At 41.3% G+C, this 19,517-nt stretch overlaps 1 protein-coding gene across 1 annotated transcript; it reads left to right on the top strand.

Moving 5' to 3' along the window:
* The first annotated feature begins 559 nt into the window (after nucleotides 1–559).
* On the top strand, nucleotides 560–17,645 carry LOC123129466 (beta-amyrin 11-oxidase-like). The gene is made up of 6 exons (XM_044549621.1): nucleotides 560–829; nucleotides 13,843–13,913; nucleotides 15,731–15,884; nucleotides 16,300–16,830; nucleotides 17,344–17,462; nucleotides 17,549–17,645. The coding sequence occupies exons 1-6, from the start codon at nucleotides 560–562 to the stop codon at nucleotides 17,643–17,645; spliced, it is 1,242 nt and encodes a 413-aa protein (XP_044405556.1).
* Nucleotides 17,646–19,517: the final 1,872 nt, after the last annotated feature.

Below are 19,517 nucleotides of genomic sequence, written 5' to 3'. Positions count from 1 at the left end.
TTTTCCACCGCGGACGTTCCTCCTCCTCTCTCCTCCTTCCTTCCTTACAAGATGCAACGCCACGCCAGTCACGAGACCTGATGAATCGCCGGAGGCTCCCACGGCTCCGCCTGTGCTAGCAGAGCTTCTCCTCTCCTCCCCGCGACGATCGATCGCCGGTGGCACCTAACCGCTGCGTCCTCGTCTCTCAATTTCCTCTCCCGTCGGTCAGTGCGCCGCCGCATGAATCCCTCTTTTTCCCCGGCCGGCCGAGTCCGTCCGTCAGTTCCAACAAGAAGTACCACGCATGCAGCCACGTCGATCGACGGCCGCGCCAATGACAAGTGCCGCCGACGGACACCACCGACCAAGCCATTCCCGCGTCCTCGCAGCCACGTCGGTCGACGGGCCCTTCTTCATCTTCACTCGCCGCAACACAAATCCTGCGTCACCACGTCCGACTCAGAGAGCCCGCCGGCGTCCATGTCAACCGTACGTACGTCGTGAAGGTAACTACGTCCATCGGCCTCAGCGCCGAGTTGCCGGAGGGCACAAAGGCCACATCTTTTTCCCGGCCTTTATGCAGGACCAGGACCAGGACCAGCCTGCACGTCCAAAGCCTCCATCCATCTTCGCCGCCGCGTTCCGATTCAGAGGTGCGTGCATGTGCCGCCTTGGCCGGCGTCCGTGGGGAGCACCTCACCTCTCCGGCCCACTGCCGCGTGCAAACCTCGACCTCGCCGGGGTCGATTTAGAGGCCATGATCGGAGGGGTCCTGGAGTCTGCCGGCACCGGCGTGAGCGAGTGCAGCAGTGCGGAGCTGTCTCACGCGTTGGCCGTAGAGGAGGAAGTTTGTCGGGGCGCCCGCGGCGATGTCTTAGCCATAGTTTTCACTTTCGACGAAATTTACGAAATTTCTCGAAATTTCGCTCATTTCGAGGGTCCTCGAAACATTTACGTTTCGTTTAAATTATTTTGGTATTTTAAAATTAAACGTATAAGAGAGAGCTGGAATCTAACATGTTTGTCTTCATATGCCTAGCAGAGTGGTAGGCTGGTGTTATTGCACACTTTAGGTCCTCGGTTCGAATCCCAGGGCAGTGATCGCACCATTCTGATAGACGAGGTCTGGTGAACATTTTGTGCTAAACTGTTACTTATTCAATACTTTGTGTTCGAATTAATTCAAATTTAATTAAAAATTTCGTTAATTTGCTCGAAATGGATTTCGAAATTTACGAAATTTCCGAAATTTCGGTGCTTTCGAGGGTGAGCGAAAATAATTTGGTTTCGAAAGTGAAAACTATGGTCTTAGCGCGTGGCCGCCATCTGTTCTTCTTGGCTTTGGAGTTGTATAACCTTCATAGTTACTAGTAGATTAAATTACTTTCAAGTTTCAATATAAGCTATCTGAAGATTGGTGTAATTAAGCAGTGGACTACTATTACTATACTGTTCAGCCAGCCTAGCTCTTTGCATCATTGCATGGATCACTCACCGGGAGTTGCAGATCACCTAGACGGACATGGCGCGCGCGTTAGCTGACACTGCAAGTCTGGAACCACCAGCTGGGAGTCCACCGTCGTGGACGAGTGCGGCGTCACATAGCAGTTGGATGCATCTTGCGTCGCGGTCGCCATCGCCCATCTACGAGCGACAAGGTCGTTCGGCACACCCATGGGCAAGGAGTCATATATATCGTAGCATCGTGCCACACGGCCACCCGCGACGAGATCGTTCGGTCATGGACAGGGAGTTGTGTGGTAGCATGAAGCCACGCAGCCCAGAGCGACGAGGTCGTTTAGCGAGTCCATGGACAATAGGCCTTGCTCCCGTGATACAGTGCGGCTGCCGGCGACAAGGTTATCCGGTGCCGCCATGGATGAGAGCAGCACGTGAACACTAGATCGTGGGGTGTGAGTTATGTACGCATCTCATTCTCATACAACAAGGTTAGGACACATACGGGATTGGAATCGGGAATGGGTAATTAGGCAAAGTGGGAGTAGCTGCTTGCTTCGAGATTGTGAATGGCGCCACATGTTAGCCATCAAGAAGGGCCTCACGTGTTGGGCTGTGAGACCTGGTCTCATAGATTTTTTTTCCGGATGCGCGATAAGGACACGCGAGGAGTAGGGACAACCATGTAGGCGGCAGTATATATAGAGCCTCCTGCTCCGTCACCCGCGTCATGGAGCATGTGCTCACTGTGTGCATGCGCCCAAAGTGTTCGATGAAATGCTTGGATGAGTATTTATTGTATGCTTATTTATTTGTCTGTGATAGAATATCCGGAGTGCGCCGTCTGTTGCTTCACTCTAGGTTTCGCGGATCATCAGCAAGGCAAGTAACACTTTGATCATACCTCTTTTACTACCCAGTTTTATTGCATTAGATCAAATCCTCAAACACTGCATGATTAGGATCTAATTTAAATTGTGGGATGGGAAGTAGTGGAGGCAGTACCTATTACCTGTTTATTTATAAAGCCTTTGGGAGTTACTTCTACGTTTGCTTATTATGCCATGCTATGCTAGTAGACGTGGATTGGGTGAGTGTTATCCATGACAGATGTGAGTTTGTTAATTAATGGTTTATCTAAGGTGGCAATTTAAACACACATCTGGGTGGATTGAGGTTCCTGGGTATTCCAGGATTGCCTGTTTCTTTTTGGACCGCCACCCAGGCTCAAAGGGATCATGAGATTTTTCAAACTAGAAACTTCCGTGTGCAGCCACAAGCCATTATGGGCTCTGGCATAGTTGATTAAGTCGTGCGAACTCTTATAGGGTAGACTAGCAGATGTAGGGGAAAGTAGGTGTACCGGTCCATCCATCGTAAGGTGCTAGCGCTTCTGAAAGGCTGTGTCTCGGTCATCCGTTTCTCAAACAACATGCAGTGCGAGAAATCTAACCGAGGCGATCGAGTCTTGTGGGGAAAAGTGCACAAACCTCTGCAGAGTGTACAAACTAATCATGGTTAGCCGTGTCCCCGGTTACGGACATTTTGAGTATCTAGTATTTGGATATCATGTGAATCTCATCATGTTACTTCTAAATTAATATTGTTGGGTTTTAATGATGATTATTTTAATTGGGATTGAGAATGCTGTCAACCATTCTCAATGTTTAACAACCACCATGATAGTTAAATAAATTTATTCTTTTGAAGTAGGGAAAAATTGGCTTTACGCAAAACTGTAACCATAGAGCTTTCCACCAGCCATATATGCATGTAGTATAGGCTTAATCTTTCATTACTCACTATGTGTTACATTGCCGGCATATTCCATGTGCTGACCCGTTTCGGGCTGCAACGTTTTATGTTGCAGACTTTTCAGACGACGAGTAAGGTGCCTTCTAGGTCGTGGTTCTATACTCAGTGATGCCGTTGAAGTTGATGGACTCGCTTATCTTCCAAGCCTTCTTCTGTTATCGTTATTAGATGGCCTTAAGCCATATTTATTGTAATAAGTTCTCTTTGAGACATCGATGTAATAAGTGTGTGATTGCTACTCTGTTATAAATCCTTCGAAGTACTATGTGGTGTCAGCATTACTGATCCAGGGATGACACCTGAGCACAGAGGTCAGACTGTTTGAGGTCTGGTCGCTACAACACAGAAGGGACAATGCTACTATCCTTTTACCACACTTGTGCTTCAAAGTAGCAACATGATCTTCATAGTAGAGAGTCTCCTATGTTGTCACTTTCATATACTAGTGGGAATTTTTCATTATAGAACTTGGCTTGTATATTCCAACGATGGGCTTCCTCAAATGCCCTAGGTCTTCATGAGCAAGCAAGTTGGATGCACACCCACTTAGTTTCTTTTGTTGAGCTTTCATACATCTATAGCTCTAGTGCATCCGTTGCATGGAAATCCCTACTCCTCGCATTGACATCAATTGATGGGCATCTCCATAGCCCGTTGATTAGTCGCATCAATGTGAGACTTTCTCCTTTTTTGTCTTCTTCACACAACCTCCATCATCATATTCTATTCCACCCATAGTGCTATGTCCATGGCTCACGCTCATTTATTACGTGAAAGTTGAAATAGTTTGAGAATACTAAAGTATGAAACAATTGCTTGGCTTGTCATCGGGGTTATGCATGATGGGAGCATTTTGTGTGACGAAAATGAAGCATGGCCAAACTATATGATTTTGTAGGGATGAGCTTTGTTTGGCTATGTTATTTTGAGAAGACATAATTGCGTGGTTAGTATGCTTGAAGTATTATTATTTTTATGTCAATATTAAAAAAAATTCTTGAATCCTATGGATATGGATATTCTTGCCACAATAGAGAAGATTAAATTGATGAATATGTTAGGTAGCATTCCACCTTAAAAATTCTGTTTTTATCATTTACCTACTCGAGGACGAGTAGGAATTAAGGTTGGGGATGCTTGATACGTATCCAACGTATCTATAAATTTTTTTTATTCCATGCTATTATATTATCCATCTAGGATGTTTTATATGCATCTACATGCTATTTTATATGGTTTTTGGGACTAACCTATTAACCTAGAGCCCAGTGCCAGTTTCTGTTTTTTCCTTGTTTTTGAGTATCGCAGAAAAGGAATACCAAACAGAGTCCAATTGAAGTGCCAATTTTTGATGATTTTTATGGACCAAAAGAAGCCCCCGGAGTAAAAGAGTTGGGCCAGAAGAGTCCCGGGCCGTCCACGAGGGTGGGGTCGCGCCCACCCACCTCGGCGCGTCGCCCTATCTCGTGGACGACTCGGAGACCCCCTTGACGTGATACCCACGCCAAAAAAATTTATATATACCCAAACTTCCAAAACATAACCTAGATCGGGAGTTCCACCGCCGCAAGCCTCTGTAGCCACCAAAAACCAATCGAGACTCTGTTCCGGCACCCTGCTGGAGGGGGATCCCTCACCGATGGCCATCTTCATCATCCCGGCGCTCTCCATGACGAGGAGGGAGTAGTTCACCCTCGGGGCTGAGGATATGTACTAGTAGCTATGTGTTTGATCTCTCTCTCTCTCTCTCTCTCTCTCTCTCTCTCTCTCCTCTCGTGTTCTTGATTCGGCACGATCTTAATGTATCGCGAGCTTTGCTATTATAGTTGGATCTTATGATGTTTCTCCCCCTCTACTCTCTTGTAATGGATTGAGTTTTCCCTTTGAAGTTATCTTATCGGATTGAGTCTTTAAGGATTTGAGAACATTTGATGTATGTCTTGCATGTGCTTCTCTATGGTGACAATGGGATATTCACGTGATCTAATTGATGTTTGTTTTGGTGATCAACTTGCGGGTTCAGTGACCTTGTGAACTTATGCATAGGGGTTGGCATACGTTTTCGTCTTGACTCTCCGGTGTAAACTTTGGGCACTCTTTGAAGCACTTTCTGTTGGTTTGAATAGATGAATCTGAGATTGTGTGATGCATATCGTATAATTATATCCATGGATACTTGAGGTGACATTGGAGTTTTGGTTGATTTGTGTCTTAAGGTGTTATTCTAGTACGAACTCTAGGATAGATCGAACGGAAACAATCATGTTATTTTACTACGGACTCTTGAATAGATCGATCAGAAAGAATAACTTTGAGGTGGTTTCGTACCCTACAATAAGCTCTTCGTTTGTTCTCCTCTATTAGTGACTTTGGAGTGACTCTTTGTTGCCTATTGAGGGATACTTATATGATCCAATTATGTTATTATTGTTGAGAGAACTTACACTAGTGAAAGTATGAACCCTAGGCCTTGTTTCAACGCATTGCAATACCGTTTATGCTCACTTTTATTACTTGTTACCTTGCTGTTTTTATATTTTCATATTACAAAAACCTATATCTACCATCCATATTGCACTTGTATCACCATCTCTTCGCCGAACTAGTGCACCTATACAATTTACCATTGTATTGGGTGTGTTGGGGACACAAGAGACTCTTTGTTATTTGGTTGCAGGGTTGTTTGAGAGAGACCATCTTCATCATATGCCTCCCACGGATTGATAAACCTTAGGTCATCCACTTGAAGAAAATCTGCTACTGTCCTACAAATCTCTGCACTTGGAGGACCAACAACGTCTACAAGAAGATGGTTGTGTAGTAGACATCATGGATGCTTGCAATAGGGGTTAATCATAAGTGGCATGCTTGTCCAAGGAAGGGCAGTACCCAAGCACCGGTCCACCCACATATCAAATTATCAAAGTAACGAACGTGAATCATATGAGCGTGATGAAAACTAGCTTGACAATAATTCTCATGTGTCCTCGGGAGTGTTTTCCTTTATATAAGAGTTTTTCCATGCTTGTCCTTTGCTACAAAAAGGATTGGGACATCTTGCTGAACCTTATTTACTTTTATTACTTGTTACCCGTTACAAATTACTTATCACAAAACTATCTGTTACCGATAATTTCAGTGCCTGCAGAGAAACCTTATTGAAAACCGCTTGTCATTTCCTTCTGCTCCTCGTTGGTTTTGACACTCTTACTTATCGAAAGGACTATGATAGATCCCCTATACTTGTGGGTCATCAAGACTCTTTTCTAGCGCCGTTGTCGGGGAGTGAAGCGCCTTTGGTAGGTAGAATTTGGTAAGGAAAAATTTATATAGTGTGCTGAAATTTACTGTCACTTGTCACTATGGAACATAATCCTTTGAGGGGCTTGTTCGGATATCTTCACCCTGACCAGTAGAGCAAAGAGTTTCTCCTCAACCTACTGAACCTACTGAAAATGTTTACTTTGAAATTCCCTCGGGTATGATAGAGAAACTGCTAGCTAGTCCTTTTACAGGAGATGGAACATTGCATCTCGATTTGCACCTAATCTATGTGGATGAAGTTTGTGGATTATTTAAGGGAAAGGCATTGACATGGTATAGGCTATATGATGATATGGGATCATGGAACTACAACCGATAGAAACTGGAATTTCATCATAAGTTTTATCCTATGCATCTTGGTCATCGTGATCGTAATTATATATATATATATTTTGGCCTCGCGAAGGATAAAACATTGCTCAAGCTTGGGGGAGGATTAAGTCAATGTTATATTCATGCCTCAATCATGAGCTCTCAAGAGAAAATATTATTCAAAAAATTTATGCTCGACTTTCTCTCGATAATCGCTTCATGCTCGATACTTCTTGTACTGGTTCTTTTACGATGAAGACTATTGAATTCAAATGGGATTTATTGGAAAGAATTAAATGCAACTCTGAAGATTGGGACCTCGACGACGGTAAGGAGTCAGGTATAACACCTAAGTTTGATTGTGTTAAATCTTTTATGGATACTGATGTTTTCCGTGAATTTAGCAGTAAATATGGACTTGACTCTGAGATAGTAGCTTCTTTCTGTGAATCCTTTGCTACGCATGTTGATCTCCCTAAGGAAAAGTGGTTTAAATATAATCCTCCCGTTGAAGTAAAAGTAGTTGAACCTATTAAAGTTGAAGAAAAGACTATCACTTATAATGTTGATCCTATTGTTCCTACCATTTATATTGAGAAACCACTTTTCCCTGTTAGAATAAAGGATCATGCTAAAGCTTCAACTGTGGTTCATAAGAGTAATACTAGAACACCCACACCTCTTGAGCAAATTAAAGTTGAACCTAGTATTGCTATGGTTAAAGATCTCTTAGCCGATAATATTGATGGGCATGTTAGTTATTTCTGTAATGTAGCTGCTAGAATTGCTAGACTCGATACTAAGGGTAACCATAGACCTGTTGTTGGCATGCCTGTTATTTCTGTTAAAATAGGAGATCATTGTTATCATGGCTTATGTGATATAGGTGCTAGTGCAAGTGCAATACCTCATTCCTTATACAAAGAAATTATGCATGATATTGCACCTGCTGAGATAGAAGAAATTGATGTTACAATTAAGCTTGCCAACAAAGATACTATTTCACCAGTTGGGATTGTTAGAGATGTTGAAGTCTTGTGTGGGAAGGTTAAATATCCTACTGATTTTCTTGTTCTTGGTTCCCCACAAGATAAATTTTGTCCCATTATATTTGGCAGACCCTTCTTGAATAATGTTAATGCTAAGATAGACTGCGAAAAGGATATTGTTACTGTTGGTCTAGGGGATATGTCTCATGATTTTAATTTTCTAAATTTCATAGACAACCCCATGATAAAGAATTGCCTAGTAAAGATGAAATTATTGGTCTTGCTTCTATTGTCGTGCCTCCTAATGATCCTTTAGAACAATATTTGCTTGACCATGAAAATGATATATTTATGAATGAAAGAAGGAAAATAGATGAAGTATTCTTTAAACAGGGACCTGTTTTGAAACACGACTTGCCTGTTAAAATTCTAGGGGATCCTCCTCCACCCAAGGGTGATCCCGTGTTTGAGCTTAAACCATTACCTGATACTCTCAAATATGCTTATCTTAATGAAAAGAAGACATATCCTGTTATTATTAGTGTTAACATTTCAGCACTACAAGAAACCTGTTAATACATGACTGATTTCTGGTGATGTTACTAGAAATCGTCATGGATGATGACGGTTTTCTCTTATCCGTCATGGAAAACGTCATCGATCAGCAGGATGTGACTGCCCTCCGGAAAAGGTAGCCCTTTATGATGGACATCGATGGGCCGTCACGGAAAATGTCACATATCAACTTGCAAGTCTTGTCTTTTTCTTTCTTTATTATGCGTCATCTGGACCGTCACCTATGGCTCCCGCTGATGTGTCGTGTGTGGTTTCTTGGTTGGACCATATGTCAGTTGAATGTGTAATATAATAGAAGTTAAAAATAAAAGGAGGACGCGCCAGAAATTTCGAGCGCGCGCGTGGACATGCGAAATTTTATGTCGCCGACGCGGCCCGTGGCAAAATTTTGGAGCCAGCCTATTTAACCCACGACCCATCTCCATCTAACCCTAATCCCCATTCTCTCCTTCGTTCCCTCAGCCACCACAACTGCCCACTCCTGATTCCGGCAGCTATCGCGGCGCGGTGCACACCGCCGAGGTCGGCTCTTTCGGCTCCATCCTCCCCCCTGGCAAGATTTTCCCTTCCCGGCCTCTACCACTCGCCCAAATCCTACACCCGTGCTAGGGTTTCGGCCTCTCTCATCGCCTTCGTTATTGGCGCATGTCTGATGGCCTCTAGCGGCTCTTCTCCACCGTCTTTAGCGCCCCCACGTGCGCCCTCACCTTCTGATGTTCCACCTCGAGCAGGGTGGCGCGGAGGATCTCCTCCCCCAGGATCCACAGACGTGGCGCACCCTGCAGCCGCCCCTCTGGGAGGAGGGCGGACACTGCGTCCTTGTCCTACTCGATGACGGTCGCGGCGAACGCTGGTGCTGCTCCTCATTCTCGACCTTCAAGGAGGATCACTGGTACAACAGAAGCACGCCCTTCCCCTGAACAATCGCCATGGCGTCAGGTAAGGTTGTGCTGCCATGCCTATATTGCCTGGAGTAAACAATTTGATGGGACAGATTGCTTGTGCTAGATGTGGTTAGTCTGTAGTGGACATCTTGTTTTTAATTTTGGGGACAAATTGCTGTCAAATATGCAATTTAATCTTTTACCAGAAGCGGGCTGCCTACTTCGCTGCGCCGCTCTTTTTCCAGGTTAACAATCCGTTTGTTTAGTTGTTCGTGGGTCTGTTGCGCCTTTTTGCTGGGTGTTGGGCGTTGCCCTGCTAGATGCATATAATGTTTGCATCTATACACACCTGTGTTGAGCATTGGTAATCATGGTTTTCAGTAGCCCTGAATTATAAGCTCAGGCAAGAGCATACCAATTCTGGTGTTGTCACTACAAAATATGTACAGCAAGGGGCGAAACAATAATCAAATATTGTGAGGGTGTTCAAAGAATCTATATTATCATATACAAATCAATATTTCTTAAAAAATCTATATTGTTAGAAGAGTGTTCAAAGATTTGCTTATTCAAATAACTCTATCAATTGTATAAATAAGGGATCAAACTGTCAAATAGAATGGATCCTGAAGAAATGCTAATGCCAATTATATTTAGAGAAAAACTTACCAATTAATTGGCAATAAAATCATAGCTACAGCCTCCAGTATAGAGTTGTTGATATTTATCCGAGGTTACAGCTGTAGCCTACACAATCTTAATACACACATAGGAGAAGAGAACTTGAAGGTGGGAATTCTGAACCATATATAGTTGTAGCTGGATATAAAGATAAAAATAACATATATGATATAGACAGAGGACCTGTTCTACAACCAGCACTCAGCAATTACAGGTAACACAAACATGCACAAGACTTCGCCGAATAATTTGAAGCACCGGAGATAACATACGAAGCAACAAAATGATGTCTTTTGGTTACTTGGTGTACTTGGCTGTACTATTTATTAGGGTTGATTTCTATCCTACTAATGACTACTTCCTTCTCCACCCATCCAATGGTGTACAGGACGTCCTCCTCCTTGACGTGGCTGTCCCCAACGAGCTCTCTCCTCCGGAGGAGGTGAAGTAGCTTGTCCACCACCCCCTTGGCCTCCTATCCTGCACCACATGAACGAGCTCACCGACGGTTGCGTTCTGCCCTCCTAGCGTGGTGAGCTTATCCCATCTCCCCCCTTTACGCCCAAATCTGGATGCTACCTACAATCTAAATATGAATCATGTTTTTGTTCAGTTTAGTGGTGGATTCAATTGCTTAGATGAACATGTGAGCTTGGTTAGTTGCTGATGCTTTTGTGGATCTGGTTCTCTTGCACTGTTACACATAATTTAATCAGTGCAAGCTAATGCTAATCCATAGTATGATATAGCTAAAAAAATTCTAAGATGCACCGGTCTTCATGTTGCTTTGGTACAGATCTGTTGGGAGTTAATTTGGTAACTTCAACCTGTTAGATATAAATTCAGTTGTGACTCTGTATCTTGCCAGAATCGACTTGTTTTGCAGATGCGTGTATGTAGTACTTGAGAAAAAACCGAATTATTTACCTGAAACACTGTCTAATTATTAACTGGAAATAACTATAAATTTGGATGTCATAAAAATGCGTAAATATTAAGAAACCACACACATTGTCAGAATATGCAAGCCGTTTATCTGGATTATGTATCATTCTAAGTAATCATATATATGTAGCGCAACATACATGTGTTAGTATGTCTAATTTCTTAGATATACACCTATTAAAAGGAAAATAATATATGTGGATTTCAACGTAGTTTTGACATGTTTAACTTGCATGGATTTATAAATTGTAGTTAGCCGTGTCTGTGGTTATGTTGATGTGAAATTTCTGATCAGTTCAAGTGTCGAGACTTGCAAAATTGGAATTAACCTTCTCTCATGATGCCCAAAAACATCCTTTTAATGCCACTGGAATAGCTCCAGAGTTGATGATGATCTTTAGCCTGGTAAGATAAGGTAGAAGTATGGCTAACCGGATGTTTAGCCTAGTGTGTGAATTAAAAAGAACCGAGAGATGCTAAAACATTCATATATGTAGGTCAGATTATATTACAAATATATGTAGGTCACTGTAATAGTATTCTTATTGAAAATGGAAAAAATGTACTACGTGATAAGTAGGCTAGAACTAAAAAATTGCTAGTCGTTGTGTATTGCATATATCTTTTTGCTTGGATGCCAAAAATTATCTTCTTTGTGGCTTGATTAACTTCCTTTTTCTGTTCAATCCATTTTGAATGAGATTACTACCAATAACAGATAGTATGGAGGGGGAAACAATGTTTTACTGTAATTACATTGTCTTCACTTAGAGTTATCTTTTAATGTCACCAGCAACTGTTTCTGTGTTACCTCATAGATTCACTAAATAGAAGACACTTGAAATATTGTGCAAATAACTAGCTAGCATTGTGAATTGTGCATTATTTAGTTGAGATATGACATATCATCCTAATTGTGTAGTTCCTAGAATTCATGTGTCACTGTATTGAATCCCTAGATGATCTCCTTGGACTAACATGCCAAAGTTAATCTTAGATATGGTGAACTATAAATTTATAATGATCAAAACTGTTTGTATTGGTTAATTAATGAGTGTACCAAGCATTTGATGGTTTGGGAACAAAGTATGAATATTGAATGCTATACAATCAGAATGTTTATACTAACTTTTTATGCCTTTTTAGCTAAATATGTAAGGGCAGGTAATGCCCGTAATATACTGAAGTGTGATACTACATAATATTTGTTGTATTTATAGTTACTATTTTTATATGTGTAATAATACATACAAAAACTGACTTCTACTTGATCCAATCCTTTATGTCTTCTACACAATATCTGTTGTATCTGTAGTCGGACTATTTTTATCTATAGGAGTATCTTACAAATGTATTTTCATCTAGATTAATCGTAAGCCACATATGCCAGATCTTTTTCTTGTGGAATATCATATATAGGTATTCCATCAAGACATAATCATCATGGAATTGTTTCATTCTTTTTTACCTTTTGAGAAACAATGGCTAGGAATTTTCATTAATGCGCATTATTCAGCTGGGCTGCATTTCTTATCAAGTTTACTGTAGTGATTTTTTAAAATAAGAAAAACGGAGTTTACTTCCAACTCTATTGATCTATGTATGCTCATCATTTCTTTTTGTTGCCACCAGTTGTTTCTTCTCACACCTTTGTTAATGTGTTGCACTACTTTGCATCCTGGGAGTGAAAAAATATAGAACTTGATAATGTGTAGTAAGCTACTTGTAGTTAACCTACTGGCTGTAATTTTTTATAACGCAACATATTTTTCATCATGTGGCAGATATTGGTTATGGTAGCATTTTCAACAAGAAAGACATGCGTTTTAACAACTTTGGCAAGGACGGGTGGATCTGCCGCTTGGAAGACCCCTAGTTGGTGTGTGGCCGCCTGATAAGAGTGGCCATCGCTTGGTGGGCGTGGTGCTGGTTGTAGAGTAGGATAGTGTTCTTCGGGACATGCTTGTAAAATTAAGGTTTTTTGGGTCTTTTTTTCCACTCCTGTAGAAGTGTATTTTTGGATATGTTGTTGTAATTTTGTTTTTCTAATGACATGAGCATATACTTTCTGTTAAATTCTTATTGGCGTAAATTTTCCATGGAAAATGAGAGATGCGTGAATTTTACTGGGCCTTGAAATTAATGGGCTTAAATTATAATTGGGTCAATTGCTATATGGGCCGCCACTCTTGGACAGGGCTGAAATTTAGTTGGCCAAAACTTAGATGGGCTGATTACTACACAGGCTGCCATGTCAGATCCATGTCATATGGTGATGTGGCATAGAAGTTAATGCTGTTATGAGCACCATAGTCATGACGGTCAAGATCCGTCATGGCCGGTGACGGTTTTCGATGATCCTCATGGAGTGTACGGTGGTCAAATTATGACGCGATATATATGACGGATTTTAAATCCGTCACACATACCTTTGCATGACAATTTTACATAGGTCTGTGACGGACTGAAACTATCATGTATTAACAATATTCTTGTAGTGCAGAGCAAGAAGAAGAGAAATTATTGAAAACTCCGAAGAAGCACCGTACTGCTATTGGATATACTCTTGATGATCTTAAGGGCATTAGTCCCACTCTATGCCAGCACAAAATAAAATTGGAGAAAGACGCTAAACCGGTTGTTGATCACCAACGACGGTTAAATCCTAAGATGGAAGAAGTGGTAAAAAAGAAATACTAAAGCTTCTGGAGGCAGGTATAATTTATACCATTGCTGATAGTCAGTGGGTAAGTCCAGTCCATTATGTCCCTATGAAGGGAGGTATTACTGTTGTTTCTAATGATAAAGATGAATTGATCCCACAAAGAATTGTTACAGGTTATAGAATGGTAATTGATTTCCGAAATTGAATAAAGCTACTAAAAAGGATCATTACCCTGCGAGACTGGGCGGATAAGGGTACCATTGTGGCCGCCAAGGAGATAAAAAAGATAATCAACTGCAAATCACATTACTTTATTGGAAATACTAACGCCCACATGTGTGGGCATTTGCATCTCGCCCATATGTGTGGATCCACGACCGTTTGTGGTTGCACGAATCTTGGTATGTTTGTGGTGCCACGTAGGACTGGGCTGGTGTGTGGTCATTCATCTGGTCGCCCACACGTCCGTTTTCACCACACGGAGGGTCGATTGTGAGCATTTAGCAGTTCACCCACACGTTAGTTTTCGCTCACGCACAGGTGCTAGTGTGTGGGCATTTATCAGTTCGCCCACAAGCCTGTCTCCTCTCCCACACCCAAAGCTGCTAGTTGCCATGTGTTTTGTAGGGTACATGGTAACTGCCTTAGTATGCTTGTAAGCAGATGGCAACTCTCTATTTTACCCGTAAATGTCAGTTTCCATGTGTTTTGCAGGGGACATGGCAACTGCCCTAGTGTGCTTGTAAGCAGATGGGCAACTCTTTCTTTACCCGAACATGTTATTTTGTCATGTCTCTTTGTAGCGCGACACGGCAACTGCCTAGTGTTACTAGGTGTCAACTCCTAAAATTTTCAAATCATGACAACTGTAGTAAAGCGGATCAAACATGGCAACTGCCTAGTATTAGTAGGTAGCAACCCTTAAACTTTTCAAATCATGGCAAATATAGTAAACCAGACCATACATGGCAACAGCTGCAGTTGTCCAAAAATGGCATCTGGCACTTGACCTGAGATGGCAACTGTAATTGAGCAACCATGGCAACTGTAGTTGTCCGACATGGCAACTGTAGTTTAGCGACATGGCAATTGCAGTTAAATGAACATGGAAGAGGGTCCAAACCATGGCAACTGCGGGGCGCGTGGTGACTGTCACGCGGGGCGTGTGGGACCATGAGGTAGGAGGCCTGACGTACGGGCGTGTGGGCGTTATCTATTTTGCCCGCACGTAGGCATGTGAGACAGATCGCGAGAAAAAAGAAAGGCGTGTGGGCATTACTTATTTTACCCACACGTAGGCGTGTGGGCTGATCTTCTTAGACACCACACAAAACATGTGGGCAAACTCCTTAACACCCACACGTGTGGGTGTTATTGGCGTCCTACTTTATTAGGAGTTGGCTGCTTTTTTTCTCTACTGTACCAAGGATTATGAAATGTCGTTCAAATCACATTTTCCTCAACAGTTTCACACGTGTGGCTAAAGTTGTCATCCGAAAAGAAAAATATATTAAAATTAGCTATCCGAAAAAAGTTGTTATGCTTGTCATGAAAAAATTAGCTATCCTCGCATCACTAAACTTGTCATGAAAAAATTCGGCGTTGCCATGTGTTCACATCACAGCTGTGATACTTATGATAGTCCCTTTTTCCGATTTTGTATTTATTGCAGTTGTATTGTTTTTATGCAGTTGTACGTTTTTTATGCAATCGCACATTGTTATTTTTGCTGCAGTTGGACTTCCTCTTTAATTTTGTTGTTGTTCTTGTTGTTGAAATTGCACTTTTTTGTGCAATTCTACTCCATTTTTCTAGTTTAAATTGAACGTTTGTCTGTGCCATAACTTTTTTGTTTGTGTAATTGTAGTTCCAAGAGGAGTGCAAAAACTGGCTGGAAATCTGAAAATTGTTATTCGCCATGGGCTACAAATATGTTCTATATATTGTGTTCAAATTTTTAATTCATTGTAGAAATCTAGTACTAATAAAGAGGCAAAACGTAGTTGAACATTTGTGCATAAAAACTGGTTGGGCAAACAATATTATCATAATTAATCCAGTGCAATAATGCTAAACTCAAGCTTGATTAACCAATGGTTGCAGGTGACTTTTGCCAACATCTGCAAGATGTTCATAAGCATGGAGCCGTCGCCTTTGACAGACAAGATTGATATGTGGTTCGGCAAATTGCTTGATGGTCTACGGGCATTCCCCTTTGATATTCCAGGGACAACATCTCACACTGCACGAAAGGTATTTTATTTGCTCAATTTTTGCCCATTTTTCTAAATGTATATATCTAATTCCACCAAAACAAATACTCCCTTAGTCCCATAATATAAGAGCGTTTTTGATAATACTGGTGTCAACAACGCTCTTATATTATGGGACGGAGGAAGTACTTGTTTGTAAATTAATGATCTTGACCACCCATTCTTTCTCCACTACAAGCATGGTAGTTCATGTTCTAGAAAATGTGTGTAATTTTGATATAGAAATGTGCAACCACGTCAACTCTTAAAATTCCACTCAATCGGTTGTGAAATTCTAAACCACTTAATATGCAATCTGGTTTTATTCCTTCGAGATATAACAAGTACGGTTTTACAATCATATTTTGTACCATAGAAAAATTAAGAAAATAATCTTACAAATTAATGATATGCAGTGTCGCCAGAAGCTAGATGCCGTCTTCCGGGAGGAGCTGCAAGCAAGGAAGATGTACAAGGAGTGTGATGATCTTATGAGCGGATTGATGCAGATGAAGGATGAGCACGGGAAGAAATTGAGTGACGAGGAGGTGGTACATAACATCATCTCCCTCGTCATCGCCGGCTACGAGTCCACTACCATCGCCATCATGTGGGCTGTCTACCACCTCGCAAAATCCCCGGTTGTCCTTGCTAAGCTTCGGGAGGAGAATGTAGCGATGAGCAAAAGCAAAGGTGGGTCTATGTCAACGGGTTTGATGATTACCCACGATGACATCCCAAAGATGAAGTACACCGCGAAGGTGGTGGAGGAGACAATTCGGATGGCCAACATCGCCCCAATGGTCCACCGTGTGGCGAACAAGGATGTGGAGTACCGCGGCTACACCATACCAAAGGGATGGGCCGTGCTGGTGTGGTTGAGATCAGTGCACACCGATCCCAATTACTACCAGGATCCCCTCTCCTTCAATCCTGACAGATGGGATGTAAGTATGCTATCTAGTACTTGTCACGTGCAATTCATGTTTATCATCATGCATCGATCAACTCAGGAAAAAACCCACTCCTCCTCTAGAATATCGGTTTGCTTCAGATTTTTTTCCTATTTGAGCTCACTTAACCACCTTAAGCTACTATATTTCAAAGCAATTTATCCCCTGGCCAGTTTTCGGAAAACAAAATGCTGGCTAAAAAAATCTGAATAAAATAAAACCATATATACAAGCAAGTTATATGAACTATGTGCATGTGAGTTGTGGTTAAAAAATATGACCATGTACTATTTAAGTAAAAATAAAGCAAATAACTATATTACCATTTTTACACAGTTCCCATAAGTGGCCCTATTTCGAAACAAAAGGTTTGTGTGCATAAAATTCACACACCATATCCTACATAGATGATATTATTTGCATTTTAGAGTGAAAAATAGAAGTGATTTTTTGAATTATAGAAGCTATATTCTTTGCGTGATAATCTAAGAGGGCATATGAATGCAGGGACCGGCAAAGCCAGGAACATACCAGGTGTTCGGAGGTGGCCCTCGGATCTGCGCAGGCAACATGCTCGCTAGGCTGCAGGTCACCATCATCCTGCATCATCTCTGCGTTGGCTATGAGTGAGTAGAACACTAGCTCTGCTTAGCTTAAGTAATTAACTAAGTTAGGATATAAAGAAGATATTGATTCATATTTAATGTATCATATGGGAGTTGATCAATCCCGATGCACAGATTAATTACCTTCCGCACCCAAGGCCAGTGGATGGCGCAGCCATGACCTTTCGTAAGCTTAGCACCTGATCACACGATCAATTGAATTGTCGTGAAATAAACCAGTCTACTGTACTGCATGCGTGTATGTTTGTATTGAGAATAATGTATGATCATATCAGATCTGCAGTTAGCCTGTCTTTTCTTTGAACATGAGGTTGTTGTTCATTATATATGTTTCTTTTCTAAAGGAAATTTGTGCTTATATCTAAATTTTCCCTCGGAATGGAGGTTTCCTCAACCATTTCTGATTGCCACATATCAAACCATAGCAGTGTTAAAGTACAATAGCAGGATCCTGGAGAGATCTCAAGTAGGCACACAATGAAAACAAGTTATGTCCTTCAGAGTTGGAAGCACGTCTGTGTTCAAGATGGTGTTTGAAACACCGCTCCATATCTGGGGTGAAAATCCTTTTTGTATCCTTGATTTGTTAGTCTCGGGAACGATGAACTTGCGTTATTATCTTGTTCAAGGTGTTGTCTCGTAGGAAGAAATACTTGTCTGACCATTTACAGTCAGACTGGACGACGAAGACGCGGGAGCGTTTAATTCTTCTTGAAGGCATTATCGCTCGAGAAGTCGACTTAATAATAAGTGTTGATTTGAAACCTTTAACATGGTTCATTTGTAGTTATCTATGTCTTGTGCTCTATTTGTCGATGATTGCGGCCTCGTTGCCATACATCAACTTTACAAAAATGGTTGTATGCATCGCAACGATCAAGAGGCCGGAGGTTTCAAACTAAATTTTCCACTACATGTAATGATGACAAATATATGCATTTTTCTTAACTAGACCTAATTCGTAGACACGTCCTTTTCTCAGTATCAAGCGGCACATCAAGATGTTGCCTGAGTGTGGCCATAGTTGCACGCCATGAATTTGATGATTTAGAATCAAAACTGAATCGAAATGGTAAAAGTGGCTTAGATAAAACAATTGTTCTCACTACAATGCACAAACATGTCCGCTAGCAGTACGAATGTTATAATGCAGAATTGCATATAAAACGGCTAAATAGGCCTTACAAAAGTAAAGAACACCGTTCCTTCAGAGAAAGAGGATGTAAGTTTAATTAAGCAATGCACATGTCCCCTTTAATACGTCTAGATACATCCATTTCTGAGACAAGTATTTTCGGACAGAAGAAGTATAACTTTAGTTTTACTGCCTAATTTTTGTTGTGCGGCTACCGTAGCTTCTGCTTAGTAGTCCCGCAGGAGAGAATAGTCTGAATCAACCTTGAATTCATGCTCTCGGTCAAAATCAAACCTTGAACTTAAAATCTTTGAAATTGTCACCCTGTACTTTCTAATCCCAGTCAGTCCCGGTTGATTTCTGCTAAATACTTATTTGTCCCAAAGAAAAGGACAATAATCCCAATTCGAATCACACTTATCTGACTGATTGCGTGGGCCTGCATATCGTCTTACTCCTGTCCAAATCCATCATTACAATATGCTAATTACCGATGCCGGAAATAAAGAAGAGACAGGGGAATTGGGATCCGGCTAGAAGTAGCCCAACATGGATGGATTTTGGACATCTACAGGGGGAAGACTTGTATAGGATCTGTTTTTAGGTGAGATGACTGAGATCGAATTTTTTTAAAATAGAAAACATGTCCAAAAATTTTGTATTTTTTTAAAGACACATTCATGTTTGATGTACAAACTTAAAAAGTTTCAGCTTCTTATTCAAACTACACTTAGAGGAACAAAAAGGACAAAAACAGAAGTAAATAGTGTCAAATACTATTCACACCAATGCTGGCACTATTTATAGTAGAACTTGTCTTTTTCGAATCTCTAGCTCTAGATCGAGTTTTGAGCTGATTATTCTTCGAAGTTATAGACATACCCCACAGGTATTTTACAATTTTTAAGATTTTTTGGATT

The sequence above is a fragment of the Triticum aestivum genome, chromosome 6A (genome assembly GCF_018294505.1).
Source record: "Triticum aestivum cultivar Chinese Spring chromosome 6A, IWGSC CS RefSeq v2.1, whole genome shotgun sequence".
Lineage (NCBI taxonomy): Eukaryota > Viridiplantae > Streptophyta > Magnoliopsida > Poales > Poaceae > Triticum > Triticum aestivum.
Note: the sequence above shows the minus strand (reverse complement) of the source record. Positions and strands in the feature narration are given on the sequence as shown.

What these genes read in the sequence shown, in the direction of transcription:
- LOC123129466 (XM_044549621.1), top strand. Translation starts at nt 560, where the DNA reads ATGCAGGACCAGGACCAGGACCAGCCTGCACGTCCAAAGCCTCCATCC. An exon ending in CGTTGGCCGTAGAGGAGGAA is followed by an intron (nt 830 to 13,842) that starts GTTTGTCGGGGC and finishes AATTGAATAAAG; the next exon opens with CTACTAAAAAGGATCATTAC. An exon ending in GTGGCCGCCAAGGAGATAAA is followed by an intron (nt 13,914 to 15,730) that starts AAAGATAATCAA and finishes TAACCAATGGTT; the next exon opens with GCAGGTGACTTTTGCCAACA.